The sequence below is a fragment of the Leopardus geoffroyi genome, chromosome A2 (genome assembly GCF_018350155.1).
Source record: "Leopardus geoffroyi isolate Oge1 chromosome A2, O.geoffroyi_Oge1_pat1.0, whole genome shotgun sequence".
NCBI lineage: Eukaryota > Metazoa > Chordata > Mammalia > Carnivora > Felidae > Leopardus > Leopardus geoffroyi.
Window position 1 is genome coordinate 32065917 of NC_059331.1, and position 18604 is coordinate 32084520.

General features: G+C 47.7%; 1 protein-coding gene across 3 annotated transcripts in view; it reads right to left on the bottom strand.

Moving 5' to 3' along the window:
* The window catches only part of ADAMTS9 (ADAM metallopeptidase with thrombospondin type 1 motif 9), a 162711-nt gene that overhangs the window by 19507 nt on the left and 124600 nt on the right, over positions 1 to 18604 (bottom strand). For all 3 annotated transcript variants that reach the window (XM_045493434.1, XM_045493432.1, XM_045493433.1), the window contains 6 exons: positions 7149 to 7322; positions 3086 to 3280; positions 1653 to 1785; positions 1012 to 1106; positions 803 to 897; positions 577 to 710 (listed from right to left, as the gene is read on the bottom strand). In XM_045493434.1, coding sequence (XP_045349390.1) covers positions 577 to 710; positions 803 to 897; positions 1012 to 1106; positions 1653 to 1785; positions 3086 to 3280; positions 7149 to 7322 — 826 coding nt within the window. The remainder of the gene's footprint in view (positions 1 to 576; positions 711 to 802; positions 898 to 1011; positions 1107 to 1652; positions 1786 to 3085; positions 3281 to 7148; positions 7323 to 18604) is intronic.

Here is an 18604-nt window from a genome sequence, read left to right on the forward strand (position 1 = left end):
CTTCTGTAAATCGACAACTGGATAAAATTAGCTGTGTGCCCCTGCATGTGTGTGCACTGTGCAAGGGGGAGGCGGTTGGGGGAATGGAAGATTCCATGAGAATCTCTTTAAGGCATGCAGCTGCTCTGTCTTCTCCCTTCAAAGCTTCTGCTACTACCCTTCCTTTCCCCACGCCGATACCCTGTGCCTGGCTAACTGCTAGTTGACCTTAAGATGTCAGGTTCAGTGTCATATTTTGGGGGATGCCATCCTGACTCCCCCCCCCACTGCAGTGGTCCCCTTTTAGTGGCCTTCACCTACTCCATGCATTCGTTTCTCACAAATCTCACGGGAGCTCCGCCCTGGGCAAGGCACCTTCCGGGGACTGGCTATACAGCAGTAAAACAGAAAGGAGCCAACCCCGCCCTCATGCAGCTTGGACCCCAGCTGTCGTCGCTGGATGGCAAGGCAACCCATCTTGTTCCCCCGCAGCATCTCAGAGCCTTGCCCCCGGCCAGTGTGTGGAGTGCAGTGCGCTGGCTGAATGGGGAGAGGAATGAGCACGTCCCCTTCTCTGTGACATTCTACCGGACTTACTTATTATCTGCATCGTGGTCAGGTCTATTCTGATTTTCTGGAAGCTGGAAAACCCAGCTGCCGTGTAGTCCTTCCGACACTGGCAGTCATCCCGTCGGCTCCCGTTGTAGGGACATTCGGTTGGGTTGTGCAGCCTACGTCACAGAGAGAATGTTCTGGTGAGGATGGCAGCTACTTCCGGGTCATCTCCAGCTGTCTGTGCCCTTCCGAGCCCGAACGCTCCTACCTGTGCCCGTATACCTCGGAGAAGTTCTCTGAGTCACCGTGGACCAGGGTTATGAACTCTTTGGGGTGGTCAGACTGCATCCCTGCACAGAATATCTGAAAGAGAGGCCAGAGATAACCTAGGAAGAGCAGTCAGAGGTGAGACCAGGGGACCCAGGGCGACTCACTCTCCAATCATTCTAGAAATAATGACTGATATCCATCGTTCACCTTCAGGAGCTTTCCCGCGATAAGCAGAAAGTATTCACCATCTTCAGTGGCACCTTTCAGTCTCTTTACCTCCTTGCAGTTCTGGGGTAACTCACCTAGAAACCACAAAATGTACAAATGGAGTGTGATGCTCCCGGATCCCCCCGCTGTCTGCCTGGGGAATGAATGATACTGTTCACACTAATACTTTGCAGCTTGAAAAGGCGGGGGGGGGGGGGCATAATTTCCTTAGAATAAATTCTTTCCCTTTTTGGGGGTAAATGTTTTTTTTTTTCTCTGAGTTTCATGGAGAGGTAACTGACCTATAGCAGTGTATAGATTTAAGGCGTAGAGCATAGTGGCTTGACTCCTACAGTTTGTGCATAGTTACACTAAGTTTAGTTAACATCCATCATTTCCAACAGATAGATGTATAAAAATGTTTTTTTTTTCTTTTTGATGAGAACTTTTAGGATCTACTCTCTTCGCGACTTCCAAACGTAGCACACGGCAGTGTTGACCATGGTTTTCACGCTGTGCATTTCATCCCCAGCACTATATATTTATCTTATAAATTCTCTATTTCCAATGAGGGTGGGCAAACGAACAAGGAAACCCTGGTCTTCGAGCTCCGGAGAAAGGGCTTCAGCTGGCCCACTTACAGTTATAGATATTGTGACAAGTTTTCCTTTCTTCTGGCTTCAGGTCGGCAGGGCATAAGTGGCTGGGCTGGTCCTCGTTGGTTAAACACTGCACAGATCTGTGTGTCACTCCCACACCACAGGACACTGAGCACTGGAAGGCAGACCACAGTCAGTGATGCAGCCCCGGAACCCGGGAGGCTTGGGGTCTAGTGACGCGGGGCTCACAGCTCCACGTCCGAGGTGTCATTTCAGACCCTAGGCTGCTGAAAACAAGTGCTGATGTATGTGCAACACTTACAGTGGAGCAGTCTCTGTGCTAAGCATTATACATCCATGTTCATATATGCGTGTATCTTACCTGTGTATTTATATTTACATGCATAACATATATGCTTATATATATGACATATATATACGATATATAATTTTCTCATTTAAACCTTACAAAAATTTTCTGAGATAGTACTCCCATTATTCTATTTTTACAGAGAGGAGATTGGGGCCCAAATGTCAAGAAACTTGTTCAAGGAGGGGCGCCTGGGTGGCGCAGTCGGTTAAGCATCCGACTTCAGCCAGGTCACGATCTCGCGGTCCGTGAGTTCGAGCCCCGCGTCGGGCTCTGGGCTGATGGCTCAGAGCCTGGAGCCTGTTTCCGATTCTGTGTCTCCCTCTCTCTCTGCCCCTCCCCCGTTCATGCTCTGTCTCTCTCTGTCCCAAAAATAAATAAACGTTGAAAAAAAAAAAAAAAAAAGAAACTTGTTCAAGGTCATGGTAGAGCCAGGATTCAAACCCTAACCCCTTTCAACCGATCCTGTACTTTGTCTCATCACTTGGCCACACTGAGAACTTAGTAGGCAGGAGCCAGGGGGTGGTGGCAATACTCCAAGGACAGTCGCAATTTTAAATGTTCTCGCTTATTGTACGCCTAATGCAGTGAAATACTCCCGTTGAAGAGGGACTAGAGTCTGCTGACTTCCTAACCGTGGAAGCAACAACGAACTCTTCTGTAACTCTTACTAGGTGACAGAGTTCCGGGAGCTGGTGTGGAAAAACATCGTGGTAAAATACGCGTAAGGTGAAGTGTGCTATTATGATCTATGAGCTGTTTACATATTAACTCGTCCCTTCTTCACCACCACCCATTTTGCAGATGAGGAAACAGAGACACAGAAGTGTTGCAACTCTCATTCAACTGGCAAGTAGGAGGGCCAGGATTCCCAGGGCGGGCGTCTGGCTTCGGAGCCCGTGCCCTAAGCTCTGGGTTTGGCCACCCTGCCGAACGAGAAGAGGACCTTCTCTTCCCATCAGCCCACCTCGAGGTGCTAACGCCAGTGTCTTCCCAGCATCCCTCCCGGAAGGAGGATCCCTTGGGACGGCCGAGGCAGGACATGTCTAAGATGAAGTCTGGGATCCCAAAGCTTTCCCATTTGATCACCCAGCAGTCTACTTACGCTGCCCCAGTTGCCGACTCTCCAGCTGGCCGACACAGGGCACTCCCTCAGGTAGCACGGATGGACGCTGGGGGGCTGAGTGCCCGGGCAGTTGACGGCCGTTTGGTAGCTGTACTCATAATTCTCCTTCCCGGTGTAAATCTCGCTACAGGAGACGAGCCTTTGTCTGTAGCCCTTTCCACAGGTCACTGAGCACTGGGAAAACAGGGGGTGGGAGGAGAGGCTGGAGCAGCGCCTGGGGGCAGCCCACAATAGGCCCCTGACCCCCACATCCAACGTTGACCCCGGACGACGCTGCAGAGAGCTCTCACTTTATTAGCTTGTTTGTGCATTGCAAGCGGCAGGCCCCGAGCGCACTGCAGACAGACAACCCTAAAAGTCGCCTTCGGGGATCTAGTGTGGGCCCCGCTGCGGGACGGGGCGCCCTGAGCCCTTGCTTTGGATTTCAAGGGGAGGAGGGGAGGAGGGGAGGAGGCTCCAGCTGTCCCTGGTTCCATTTAGACACTCCCCATAGCCCCACTGCACATGCTTCTCCAAACCAGAGATGTGGCCACGGGGGAAGGGAGGAGGGCGTGTCACATCTCCCCTGAGTTACAGGTGAAACCCAAGCACTTAGCCAAAAGGGGACTTGGGCACAGTTTTTCTTTCCTGCTCTGTCCGTTTTGCTTTCCCGTCTGCCCCGCACTCAATCTCCTTCTCTCTTTGCTCTCCCTGCCCATACATCTGGACTGATAATGCCACCCTTCTGCTCTCCTATCTCTTCGCCTATCTAACCAGATCAGGCAGTCACTTTACCTGTTGACCATCATTACACAGCATTTACAAATATACAAACAACACACAAAAGGAGAAAGAGAGGACGTCTTACTAGCGTCCAAGATCCTTCCTGTGATGAGACACCTAATTGGTTATTGACGCCATGTTGAAGTAGGTTCAACCTCCCACGTTAAGTACTTGATACAATATATTTAGAAAATAAAAGTGCATTGTAGTGAATTTAGTTTTGATGGTGTTTTTTAGACAATGTGATCAGATAACCGGCCATCCCCTGGGAAGGTGTCACATAAAATTAAGTGAGAGGATCAGGATTCTCTAGACCAAAGGTTGCCGGAGGCGTCCTGGATGAACCCCCGACCCAGTTCGCAGCAAGTGGTGTGGTCTGCTTTTTCCAGGGGGCGCATCCATGAGGTCTCACTAGCTATTAAAAGCCACAGTGTCATTCTTTCCTAACATCTCCTGAGCTGGTGCTTTCAGCCACGTGGCATTCGTCTCCAGGGAGAAGATACCTCTTGAAGAGGTCCTGGAGGCAGGAGGGTGACAGGCCCAGCCAGAGGCACATGGAGCATCCCTGGTCCTTCCTTTTCAGATGGCTCGAGACCTGGAAATGTTGCGCATGTTTCTTCCTTCTTCGCCACTGTTCAAATGCTTGAAGAGCCAGCAGAGGCCAGGCCCGGGGAGGGCGAGGTTGGTCTGGGGTGTTTCGTGTGTGGCCAATGCTGGGTCTGTCTAGGCTGGGAGGGAGGAGGGGGACTGGCGGGGAGGAGGGAGGCAGGGAAGCTCTTACTCTTGACTCTCCATGCCCTGGGGGGTCATGTGCTTGATTCATTATGAGCATATATTACTTTTCTAATGTGAAAATAACAGTAAAGCAGGATGAAATGGTAAGAATGTGTGCTCCTTGCATTAATGATGCACTTCAGGCCTAAGCGGAGAAATGCATGATGAGCCAGGGGTGATGGGGTGCTCTTTTCCCATCTGGCCCAGGCCCGCTCAAATTCAAAGAGAGCTCAGAGAAAGGCACTCAACTCTCCAGGGGACAGAGGTCCTAGAGAGAAGGCATGGCTTGCTGTGGCTCTTGAACTTTTTCAGAAGCTTTTCTAGAGGGATTTCTGGTCCAGTGGCCCTTGCATCCATCCATGTGAGGTCCTATCTCCAACCCTTCTCCACTTTGCTATAAGTTTCCAGAGTTTTTAATCCATGATACACTTGAGAATTTGCAGAAATACCGAAGACTTTTTTTTGGAGAAGATTTGGATCTTCTCCAAGTCTCATCTGTTGAGGGTTAAGATTAAGGTTAAAATAAAGCTATAGGAGTCACATGACTCAGTCTTAGATCGCAATTCTTTTAGCATAATAATAACAACACACAAAAGACTGGCAAAGATGAAAAGTGAAGAGGCCAATGTTTGCAGTGTGATAAGTGTAGAAACTCCAGAGAGATGAACGACCAAGAAGTAAGCCAGAAACTAATAAGAGGAGGCCTCCAGGAGGCAGAGAGGGACAGAGGCCTGAGGAGCGAGAGAGGCTTTCCCTGCCTGGTGGGGAACCAGGCAGTTACGGACCTGAGAACCAGAAGTTATGGACCACACCTGACGAGGACCAGGGAGAAGTGAGTTGAAGAGAAGAGAGGAGCCCTCCCCAGACGCCTTCCCCCAGACCCTCCTTGGAATCTGGATGGTTTGGAACCTATGCCTCAAACCCAAAGTCAAGGACTATTTTGAGCAAGCATCTGGACTCCCAGGTTCCTGGCTAGCCAATGGTAAATGTACTTCCTAATGATTTGGACCACATCTCCCTTCCACTCTTTAAGAGTCGGAGAACATGCAGAGTCGGGGTAAAGGAGGGTTTCTCAACTTCAGCACCATGGCCATCTGGGCCAGATAGCTCTCTGTTGTGTGTGTGGGGGGAGGAGGGGTGGCTGGGTGGGGGAGGGCTGTCCCACATACTCTAGGAGATTTAGCAGCATCCCTGACCTCTACCCACTAGATGCCGATAGCATCCCACTTCCTCCACTTGTGACAACCAAAAATGTCTCCAGACATTGCCAGATGTCCCCTGGGTGAGGAAGGGGAGGCAAAAATCAATGGAGCAAAGAGAAGAAGGATGGGGAGACATAGTTAGAAAGGACTCTAGGCCAGCTACAGTGAAGGAAGCATTCACCACCCAACACACATATCATCTGCATGCAAATATTCCTCCTACTGAAAATGTGAGACCACTGCCCTGTGAAACTTTGCTATGAGCCCAGGTAATTCCGAAACCTCTAACTCCTTTTGGGCAAATGACAACTGGTTTGGATGTTAGAGGTCTTTCAGTCTTTGAAAATATTATGAGGCAGAGAAGGAAGTAAACCATAAGAGACTCTTAAATACAGAGAACAAACTGAGGGGCTGCTGGAGGGGAGGTGGGTGGGGCATGGGCTAGATGGAGGACGGGCATTAGGGAGGCCACTTGTTGGGATGAGCCCTGGGGGCCATATGTAAGGGATGAATCACAAATTCTACTCCTGAAATCAAGACTACACTGTACATCAACTAACTTGAATTTAAATGAATAAATTTAGGAAGCGTTACGAGGTCTGAAAACAATGTGATCGTGTTTGGTCTATTAATAATAAAAAGTTTCTAGATTAGGCATTGTGGGCAAAAGAAGAGAAGAAAAAAATTGATCCCTTGAATACTTTGGAAAATCATTTGGTTCCTCTGTTTCAGAGGTTGTCAAAGAGGCAGCCCGTATCTGGCCCACGGAAGCATTTGCTTCGCCCCACATAACGTTTTCAAATAAAAATTGGAGTCCACGTTTTAAAGTTAGGAGACCCCCACATAAAAGTTCAGATTTTTGTCCTCCTTGAAAACTCAGGTCTGGTACCACCGGACCCACATTTCTGCATGGCCTCTGCTGGGGAGGGAGGGAGCCTGCTCCCATCACACGGGACGTGCTCGTTTGTCACAGTCTCTGCCATTCCCTGTTGTCTCCCCGACGCGAAGGGCATCTTCTTATGTTAACTCTCTTCAGACACCAACAGGCATCACATGAACTAGCAGGCCCTGTGATAATTCCTCCTTTATCATACCAACAGGACATCAAGGGGAATCACAGGACTGAGGGGAACCGAGAGATCATCTCAGGCATCCTCCTACCTTGCACATGGGGGGAGGGGTCTAGCCCCAGCAGGTGGAACTGGCAGGTGGGTCCCAGTCTCCCCCGTTCCTACCCAGAGGTCACTCTGTTGCCTTCAGGCCATCGCTGTCCTGAAGGCGGTTACAGAATCCCCGGGACGTACCTCTGACCATTCTCCTGTGATCCAGACATACTCGCAGGGCTGCAAACTACAGCTCTCTCGGTCCGCAGGCCGCTTGCTCGTGTCGCAGCGTAGGCCGTGAACCTCAGTGCCTTTGTCCACATCCATACACAACACCTTGCGGTACCTGGAGCCCTCGCCACACGTCTTGGTGCACTGTTCGTGACAGACAGAACAGGTATTGATAAGGAAAGCTAATAAATGGCTTATTATATGCTGTTTTTGTGGTGACTTATTTTCCTGTCTTGTCTAACCTTTAGGAATGTGAGGCCTCTGAGGGGAGGCATGATCAGAGGACTCATTGTCTTATCCCACTTATTCCCAACACTGTTCCTGGCACAGCGATAAGTGTTTGATAAGTGGCTACTGGAGGGAAGGAATGGAAGCATGAATGAACGGATGTCAGGTTTGGAAAGGACCTTACGGCTTGACGGCTTTACTCACGCAAACATGGACTCTCTTTAAAACTTACAGCTAAATGATTATCGAACGGTGTCTAAATACCTCGAGAGTCAGGGAAGTTGTTACGTGTCCAGGTGGCCCATTTTATCTTACGACTACACACACCAATTTGCAGACCGCAGCCTCGTGTCCTAGTTGTGGACTCCAGGGGAGCATGAAGGACAAATTTCATTTCTCCCCAATCATCCCCTTTCCGGGACTTGAGAGGCTTTGCTTTACTGTGACACCTTCCCCATCACCCCCCTCTCCTACCCCCAACTGACTGCGTTTTCTCCTCCAGGATGAAGGGCTCTCATCCCTCATTCACTCGGGAAATATTCACCAAGTTCCTAGCATCAGGGCCTGTGATGGGTCCTGGGTCAACAAGAACGGACACGCGCCGCACAGCCCTCAGAGAGGAGCTTATATTTTAGCAGCAAAGACAGACGTTGAGGACAGAGACAGCTAAGACTTAAAGATTACTGCAGTCTCCATTTTTCAGATGGAGAAACTGGGACGTAGCCGAAATGCCTTGTCCCGGATCAAACAACTCTTTGTGAGGTAGATGGGACACATCTTTTTATTCCCATCCACCAAGTGAGGAAAACAGAGCAAGCAGTGCGTGCTGTTCCAGGACCCTCTCTATGCTGTCCGCAAGCTCCCTATCTTTTTCGCTTTAACCAACAGCACACCCACCTTTGAAGTTTAACCTGGTTATCTGTGTGCTAAAGGTTTCCCAAAGCCCGTCCTATCTCAAGCATCTATTGTGTCCCAGCATTTCAAGACTGTAAACCACCTTGGAGATCCACGGTGAGCTAATCTGGGGACTCGTGTTTCCTTTATACCAGGGATTACGCGTCCTATAGCCCCTGGGCCTTAGCTAACTCATTAACAACAACCGAGAGTTGTGGGTAGCATGGTATCTTTTAAACTTTCTCTTCTCAAAAGTCTATTTAGGGGGCGCCGGGGTGGCTCCGTCGGTTAAGCACCCAACTTCGGCTCAGGTCATTGCCTTGTGGTTCGTGGGTTCAAGCCCCGCGTCGGGCTCTGTGCTGACAGCTCCGAGCCTGGAGCTGCTTCCGATTATGTGTCTCCCTCTCTCTCTGCCCCTCCCCCACTTGCTCGCTTGCACTCTCTCTCTCTCTCTCTTTCAAAAATAAATAAACATAAAAAAATTTTTTTAAGTCTATTTAGGGAGACCCATGGACCCCCACCTATCTTTTTCTCCTCTCACACCTCTTTCCCTTTTATTACCTGTCTTGTCCCACAGGCATTTCAGTTTGGACTCCAGTCTGACTCTGAAAAGTCTTTGCAGATATGTCTTGTGCCTTGCTTTTTTGGCAGTAAAATACACCTAACCTAACCTAACATTGATCATTTCAATCATTTTAAAGTGTACAATTCAGTGGCATTTAATCATCTGCAACGTCGTAAGATCGTCATCCCTATGTGCTTCCAGAACATTTTCATCACCCGAAAAGGAAACGCTGTACCCATGAAACAGTCACTCCTTGCTTCCCCAACCGCCCGCCCACCCCCCCTCCCCCACCCCCAGCCCCAGCCCGTGCAACCACCAAGCTGCTCTCTATACGGGTTTGCCTGTTCTGGCTGTTTCATATGAATGGCATCATACAATACGCAGCCTTTTGTGACTGGCTTCTTCACTCAGCCTGCTGCTTTCAAGGTCAATCCGTGTTGTAGCATGTATCTGTACTTTCTTCCTTTCTGTGGCTGAATAACCGTCTGTTGTGTGGCTATACCACATTGTGGTCACTCAAAGACAACGGACATTGGGTTGTTTCCACCTCGTGGCCATTATGAATGGTGCTATGAACACTCACGTCCAAGTTTGAACATGTGATTTCAATTCTTCGGGGTGTACCCCAGGAGTAGAAATGCTGGGTCATCTGGGATACCCCGTGCCTTTTGTGAGCCACTTTGTTCTTTTAGGAAGTAAAACGGATATGCGATGTGTCCTGCTAACCCCTTATCATTTGCAAACTTAACTCATAGCTTCTGCTGCTTGGAAGCGAACCTCCACGTCTAGAATGTGGAGTCATTTGAATTTTTCTGGGGCACAAATATGAATTGAAAGTTCTCTGAGGTGATGAGTGCAGATGAGCAAATCACTTCAAAGGGTCTGGGAGGCTGGTTGAGCCCGGTTCCCTAGGTCAACCCTAGCTTGGGGTTTTCTGTTCCTCTGGAGTGTCCTGGGTACTAGTGTGAAGTAATAACACTTTTGTTTATTCACACACACACACACACACACACACACACACACAAAATCCCAAATGAGTTACAGAGCCACTGAATGTTCGAAAGCAAAACAAAGCCGTGGTTAATCTGTGATGTGTATACAAATGCAGAAGAAACACTTAACTGCCTGGAGAAAAAGTAATTCCTTAGAAAATCAGGACTTAGGTGACTCAGATCCTGATTACCGAGTGGCCCAAACTGGACTAAACCTTCCAGTGTCTTCTTCATTAATCCCTCGGGCTCTAATCTGTGTCAATAAGTAACAGTTTCAATAGAAATGCAAGGACTTCTAGACACATATTTGCTTTTTAAGGGCTTCTGCCTCGGTGTCCAGGAAAGGTTAACTGCCATGAAAACTCTTTTGCCGACGGTGGAGAAGGGAGTTAGTTGGGAGACCTTATGAACATTGCTTTTAGAAAAATTAAGCTAGGTAAATAAGTGACTCGTCCAGGGCGTTGGAATTAGTCAACAGCAGCTCTGAAAGTCACCTGGCAAGGCTTTTCTCCTGGGGTCCTAACTAGAGCACGGGGGCTGGGGGCACAGAAAGCAAACCCACCCAAGCTCCTGAATTTTATCAGCTTTTGGGAATATCACTGCCCACCAAACCCAGAATTAAGGACTCTTTCTATGTTCTATGTTCTATGTTCTAAAAACAGCCAGAAAGTTCAACTAGCCTCATTTGCACTTCCAAAAGGTTTTCTCGACTCTCGTTACAGCGCTGAGAAATAACTATAATTCATCAAGCCACGGGTCACAGGGCTGCACTAAACTGGGTAGCTTGCTCATCGCCCCGCAGGCTACATATGCCTTTAAATGTGCTGAGATTAACAGGAGGAAAATAGCTGTCGACATTTGAGAGTGAGGAAGAGCTACCGTAAACTTTTAAGGTACTATTTTGTTTAACCAGGTAGGTGGGCCACAGGGTAATGGTCTAAAGAGGGTCCTTTAACGCAGGGAGTAGAAACTGCCTTTCCTTAAACATGGTAATGAAGTTGCTTTACACTTTTTCATGAGATGCCCTAACCATGGGGAGGAAAAAAAAAAAAAAAATCATTTCATATTTACATGCTCTACCTTTTAAGGCTGTCGATTTTGTTCACGGACAAAGTCGTTTCCAATGCAAGACTACCATTGTCAGACAGCGTGTGGACAGACGAGTGACACAACAAGTGGGGACCTTGATGGCACAGTGTTTTGTGTATACTCTGCAGAGTTTTATGTGGTAAGGCACAGTAATTACGAATCAATTTCTAACGATGCTTTAAATTAAAAAAGAAAAAAAAGCAGTCTTCAAATTACTAATGGGTTCTTTCTCAAAGCTCATTTTAAAGTCAGGTGTGTGGAGTTGGGACATTCTTGCCCCCAAACAGTATATTTATAAGGGAAGAAGGCAGAAATAGGACTATGGAGATATTTGATAACTTCCAAGTTATTCACTCATTCAACCAATATGTGCAGGGGGACCGAGTTCTGTGCTGGGCCCTGGGATACAGACCTGACATCTTCCTACTCATGTTCCCTCTCTGTTATGACACCCAGGTGGCTGCTACTCCCAGCTTGCTGTCCATATGCCAGGACAGCCGGCTTCCTGGTGACCATCGGCATTCAACACTTAGGGATGCCTCGTATGGCCAGAGGAGCAGGTGTGGGTTTCGTAACAGAGCAGGATGGCGAAAAGAAGCCACCAAGGTGTCCCACAACTGTGACAGCAAGAGAGGAGTAAGGGCGAGGGTCTAGAATTCCCATGGTGCCGAAAGGGGTGCCCAAGCAGTGGACGAAGAGATGGGTTAGCCAGGCAAGGAGGAGAAGGGGACATTCTCAGGACAGGGCTCAGCGTGCATGGAGGCTGGAGGCGAATGTCGTGGGGAAGCCGGGCTGGGGACCGACCACCGCAGTTTGGGGCTGAGACTCGGTTCGAATCGAGATGGGATTTTCCGAAGGCGGGCAGGGGCCAGGTCACCAAGGCGCTTGCTAGCCTCCTACACTGCTTGGGGGAGAACCCAAACCCTGGCCCTGGCCTACGAATCCTAATCTGGGCGCTCCCGCGGGTCCAGTCTTGTTTCAGCCTTCTGGTCCTTCACTTGCTCTGCTCCCGCCATGCTGCACTTTTGTCTGGGCTGGACCCTGTCCTCTTCCTTCCACCTGGAATCATCTTCCCCTGCCCTTCACCTCCGACCACCCTAAAGCAGGTAGGACTGGCCTGTCATTCTTTGTCTGTATCTCAGTGCCTTGCTTCTTTCCGTCACAGCACGGTTCACACTCGGCAACTTCACGGAACATGTTTGTTTGCTCGCTTTCCGTCTCTCCCACCGGTCAGGCAATCCCCCACAGCGATGTCGCTGTCCCTACTGCATCCCCGATGCCCAGACCCCAGCGTTTGGTAGGTGCCGGGTAAAGATTTCTTGAGCAAAGTAACGAGGGAAGGAATCATATAGAGTTAATATCTGGCCCTTGTCCACACACCCTATTGCAAACTTCGTAAAATCTTTGCAACAGGTTGACCAGAGGCCTGCCGTTTTCTAACTTTTCTGGGCCAAGGGGGTAAACTTGGGAATCATTCTGCAGTTGATCTCAATAAGAGCCCTTGGAACCCTAATATGTATGAGAGCACACGGTCCAAGTCTCTGCACTGGGCCAAAGAGCCACGGGGTGGGAAGCTCTGCGAAGGCCAGACATGTCACAGCATAGCGTGTCCGTGGCAGTGTGGCAAGAAAATAAACTATCTGTTCTTACAGGAAAAACACAGTCTGCTTGACTGTTTTAAATGACATTTTAGAATGTCATGATTCTGAGGACTTAGGAAGGTATTGATATATAAATGTCTTCCCTCCCGCCTCTCTCCCTCCTCCTCCCTCCCTCCTCCTTGCCTTCCTTCCTCCCTCCTTCCTTTCTTTCCTTCCTTCCAACTTTTTTTGGTCCCGCTGTCCGCGTTTATTCAACAAGTGTGTTCAGTGCTCTGGGTACTATGCTCAACGCTGAGGAAAACTCTGGCGAACAAACTCTCTGACCTCAAACGGGTGATACTGTAGACAAGGAAATCAGGCAACCACAATTCAGAGTGCTAACTTCTAGAGCAGAGTATTTTCGGGGTGCCAGGAGAGCTGAGAGGAGGGTAGTCTCACGCAGTTATTGGTGGGGAGGTGTGATCAGTGAGGGCTTCTGAGAAGTAGCCAGAAGAGTGGGCAGAGGTGACCGAGGTGAGGGAAGGAGCAGGGCAGCCTCCTTGTGACGCAGAGGCACTAGGGATGAAGAGAATACTCTGGGTAGAGGTGAACAAAAGAATACTGGCAAGTCCTGGAAAATTTGTTCCTTAATGCTAAGAGATGCATAACCCACACCCAATTCAAACTCGATTGAGACCTCTGCAGCTATAAGGAAATTCATATGTCAGATTATAATACTAGTAAGTAAAATCATTAGGATGCTATTAAGTAACATCATCGTGATAATTTTCAATACAATGAAAAAGTCATCCCCCCACCCGCCCCCCACAGCCTCATGGGCATTATAATTCTAAAGTGAGTAAAACCAAGCTTGGAAAGGTCCAATAGCTGGCCCCAAGTTGGCAGCTGATATTAAAAACCTGGATTCGTGTCTGGATAGAGCATTTGTCTCTTCTCTAATTGTCTCGCCTTGTATCTATTATTATTATTATTTTTTTTAACGTTTATTTATTTTTGAGACAGGGAGAGACAGCATGAACGGGGGAGGGGCAGAGAAAGAGGGAGACACAGAATCGGAAACAGGCTCCAGGCTCTGAGCCGTCAGCCCAGAGCCCGACACGGGGCCCGAACTCACGGACCGCGAGATAGTGACCTGAGCCGAAGTCAGATGCTTAACCGACTGAGCCACCCAGGCGCCCCATCGCCTTATATCTAAAAGTCCAGGCTCTACTCTTATGGTATCCTGAAGGTACACGGGTGCTTCTTCCCTGCTGTGTAGGCACCAGGCCTCCCAACAAAGGAGGCCCAGTGAGACGCTCTATCACCATCAAGACTGACCCCACTGGCTTAGGGGCGGACTGCCAACCCAGTGGACCAAGCATTCCATGTTCTGAAGGAGGTGGGGGGGGGGTTGCTCACCCAATAAAGGGAATTGGACTTTATGCCAACTCTGGCTTCCGTGAGAGGCTAGACAAGCCATTAAGAAGGAAATAAAATAATTTGCCTCAGATGAATGCTGGCACGGGAGGGAGAAGAATATAAAGATTCAGAGCACGTGTTCCAGAAGTCAGGCTTCCAAGCTTCAAATCCCAGCCTTATTACTTACTGAATGCATGAACTTGGATGAATTAATCTATCTGAGCCTCAAGTTTCCTCATCTTTAAGTGAGGATAAAAACTTAATTACTTCGTTAGAGAGTTATGGAAAGGTTAAGTGAGGTCTTCCATAAAAAACACTCAATATAGTGCTTGGTCCCTAGCTTAATAAACAAAAAGATGTATTATTTTTATCATCAGTATCGACCACTGAACTGTGTAAGTCTGGGGGATGCCCCTCGTATTGTAACCTATGGGAATGGTACCCCCAGAGTTGTGCAGTGTGCAACCTGTATGACTGAGAAAAGCGTACCCGATGATCCTGCTGCTGTGGTTATGCAGAACCTGTGCTCCTCAAGGTGGACACCTGGATTATTTGCCAAAACGAGGGTGCTGCCGTTCCCTACGTGCCTAGCATGACACACATCTTGCCCCCAAACAAGTGGGCTTTGACAATCCACAAGGGGGAGGCAAAAGGGAAGAATGCACACTCAGCAGGCAAACAAGAGCTCCGAGGTGGGTGCCAAGGGCCTCGGCTGTGAGGCTGGACCTCGGCATCCTCACTGACATCAGGTCGGGGTGTCACTCGTGGATGGGAACCAAGTCAAAGCAGGTCTGAGGGAAGACAGCGGAAGAGGGAGTGGGTGGGAGGGGAAGTAGGCATGAGAGAGGGGTGAGGGCCGTGACTGAGGGGAGGGTGCTGTGCTGTCCGATCTGCTGTTTAACAAGGATAACTTTGATCATGAAACTAGGGACAATGAATGATTACAGCAGAACTTTCCCAGGCACGCACAAGGACTGCGGGCACGCAATCAGGAAGGGAGATCTGGCCCATTAAGGTGGTTGCCCAGTTGCTATGAACACTCACTCTAAGGGTTGTGGCCCTGAGGACATTCTAAGAGGGCCACCAGCACGCTGTGCGTAGGAGGAACAAAGGCTTTGGACGGGTCTTCTCTCTCCTCCAGCTGCCCCAAGCCTCGCTCTGCCAATTCAGTGTCACGTGAGGGCACCCCCCTAGGCCTCTATCCTCTCTTACCGCCCAGGCCCACCTTTCTCAAACTTTCCGCTTTGGGTTCAGACGGGTGAGAAAGCATGGTTGCAGGTGGGTAACTGTAAGAATCTGCTTTTCCCACTGCTTAAAGATTCTGTTCTCTTTGTGAGAATGGTTAATCTCTAACTTTTAAATACGGCCACAGGTCACGCTAGCTCCTTAGGTGTTCTGTTCTTACGTGGAGCTTGACAGCAGTATTTAAAGCAGGGTGTTAAAAGATCCGTCTGCAGAGCGCAGGCAAAGATGTACATTTCTAAGCGTATTTTGTACGATCAGAGGCAGGACTTCCTCAGTGCATATTTGGCGAGGTTTCTATTCTTTGGAATTCAGAAGGAATTGTAAACGGAGCTTGCATTTCCCTGATTGGCTGGAGCATTTCTGAAAGTTGGCTAAAGCGTGAGCAGTCAGCTTAGATTCATTTCAGCACACTCTCTTACTTTCTGTTCCTTGGAACAGTTACACAGGGTCGAGTCTGGCGCGAGATGAAGAGGGAGAAGGAGAAAGCAGGCAGGGGTAGGTCTGAAACAAGACCAAAAGAGAATCAAGAGGTAACACTGAGGGGGCGAGAGGTCAGGAAGCCCTTTCTTCCTTTCATATCTGATAGTGTCAACCCCCAAACCACTCTATTATCTCTCATTTTCTCACAACAACTCTGTGTAGTTGTTATTATCCCCATTCTATAGGTGGCAAACCCAAGAATCAGAGAAATTAAGCATCCTTGTTCGAAGTCACATGGCTAAACAGTAGTAGTGTTGGGATATGAACTGGACTGCAGAATTCCGTAGTCTCTGGGGATCCCAATAACCTGTGTGGCTCCAGTGCAATTAACTTGAAATTTAACTGCTTTAGCCATTCCTCCCCACCATCCTCTGGTGAAAGAAAAAAAAAATACGGAAGGAAAACAAGCAAAAAAAACCTAAGTAGACAGAGAGAATGAGAGTCCTAAAGAAAAGGCACGATGGCAGACAAGGGAAGCAGTCCATCAGGAGGGTAAGGGAGAGGGAAGGACCAGGAGGAAGGCTGATCTCCACATGGGTTAAACATGCAGCTGTAAGAAAACAGTCCCATTCAAGACCGCATCAAAAAGAAAAAAAAAAAAAAAAAAACACCACTCAGGGAGAAATTACACCAAGGAGGTATAAGACCTGTACATTGAAAGCTATAAGACACTGATAAAAGAAATCAAAAATGACACAAATAAATGAAAAGATCTTCTGTGCTCACCAGCTGGAAGCATAAGTACTCTGAAAATGTCCACACTATCCAAAGCAATCTAGAGATTTTAAGGCAATCCTTATCAAAATTCCAAAAGGTGGAAGAAACAATCCTAAACTGTGTATGGACCCACAAAAGACCCTGAAAAACTAAAGCCATCTTGAGAAAGGAGAACACAGCTCAAGCATCACCCTCTTTGATTTCAAACTATATTACAAAATTATAATAATTAAAGCAACATGGTGCTGGCATTAAAAGAAACACACAGATCAATGAAACAGAACAGAGGGCCCAGAAGTAAAGTCACACATATACGGTCAACTAATTTATGACAAAGGAGCCAAGAGTATGCAATGGAGAAAAGACCGTCTCTTCAACAAATGGTGTTGGGCAAACTGGACAGACACGTGCAAAACAACGAAACTGAACTCCTATCTTACAGCAGACCCAAAAGTTAGGGCAAAATGGATTAAAGACTTAACGCTGAAAGACCTAAACACATAAAATTCCTGGAAGAAAACATAGGGGGTAAGATCCCTGACACTGGTCATGGCCATACTTGTTTTGAACATGACACCAAAAGCAAAGACGTCAAAAGCAAAAATAAACAGGTGGGACTGCATCAAACTAAAAATGGGCAAAGGACCCGAACAGACGTTTCTCAAAAGAAAACGTGCAGATGGCCAACAGATAGATGAAAAGGTGCCCAACGTTGCTGATCCCTGGGGAAATGCAAATCAAAACCACAAGGAGGTATCGCCTCACAATGGCTATTAGCAAAAAGACAAAACATAGCAGGTGTTGGTGAGGATCTGGAGGAGAGGGAACCCCTGGGCATTGTTGGTGGGAAAGTAGATCAGTGCAGACTCTCTGGAAAACAGTATGGAGGTTCCTCAAAAAAGTAAAAGGAGAACTACCCTATGATCCTGCAATTCCACTTCTGGGTATTCATCTGAAGGAAATAAAACCGCTAACTTGAAAACCTATCTGCTCCCCCCAGCAGCATTATTTACAACAGCCAAGGCATGGAAGCATGGAGGTGTCCATCGATGGGTGAATGAATAAAAAAAAAAATGTGTATCCATACAAAGGAATGTAATAGCCATAAAAAGGAAGGAAATCCTGCCAGCTGACAATATGGGATGGACCTTGAGAGCATTATGCTGAGTGCTACAAGTCAGAAAGGGAAAGAGACATATCGTACGACCTCAGTTGTCTATGGAATCTTACAAAAACCAAACTTCTAGATACAGAGAACAGAAGGATGGTGCCAGAGGTGATGGGAAAGGTGTAGGTGAGCGGGGATAAACTTCCGGCTACAAAATGAGTAAGTCCTGGGGATATAATACACAGCATGGTGACTGAAGTTAACAATACTGTATCATATACTTGAAAGCTAAGAGAATAGATCTTGAAAGTTCTCAACACCAGAAAAACATTTTGGAACCGTGTGAGCTGACGGATGTTAAGTATAACATAGTTACTGTTAATAACAACTTATAATACATACATACGTCAAATCATCATGTCTTCACCTAAAACAAATACAATGTTATATGCCAACGATAGCTCAATACAACTGGAAAAAAAATGTACATCAGCATTGCCATGAGTGCTTGTGTAAAATTATTTTTAAATGCAGCTGTAGTATCAGGTAATGGTTTCAGTTTAGAATCAGGTCTTGCTCCTTCTGGGCACGTGACGCTTGGACAAATGACGTTGGCTCTCTGAGCCTCAGTTTTCTTGACTGCAAAATGGGATGATAATAGTGATGCCCACTGTGCCCAGTGCTTAAAAAGATTAAGCGAGGGGAAGAATATAAAGCACGTAGCACTCATCAGGCGCTGTTTCTCCCTGTTCTAAAAATCATTCCTGGTGGGAAATTCCTATCTTATCATTCATATCTCTGAACCCTTTACCGCATGTGCTTTTTATTTTGTTCCAAAGTCAATGGACACAGTTTTGCTTTCTTACATTCTTTCTCCCCTTTCTACAAAGTATTCTGTTCTGGAAACAGGAGGTTATCTCCTGCCCAAGTGTTACCTTCCTTAGCCAGGCTCTTCTCCAGGGACGCATAGTGTTTTCTTTAACTAAACATTAACTTGGTGAGGGAGAAAACAAGTCTATTTCTGCATCAACTGAGCTGTTTTTCAGATTCCATCATTTTTTTTTTTTTTAATGTTGGAAATGCTTCACTAATTAACTGGGGCTTCAAGC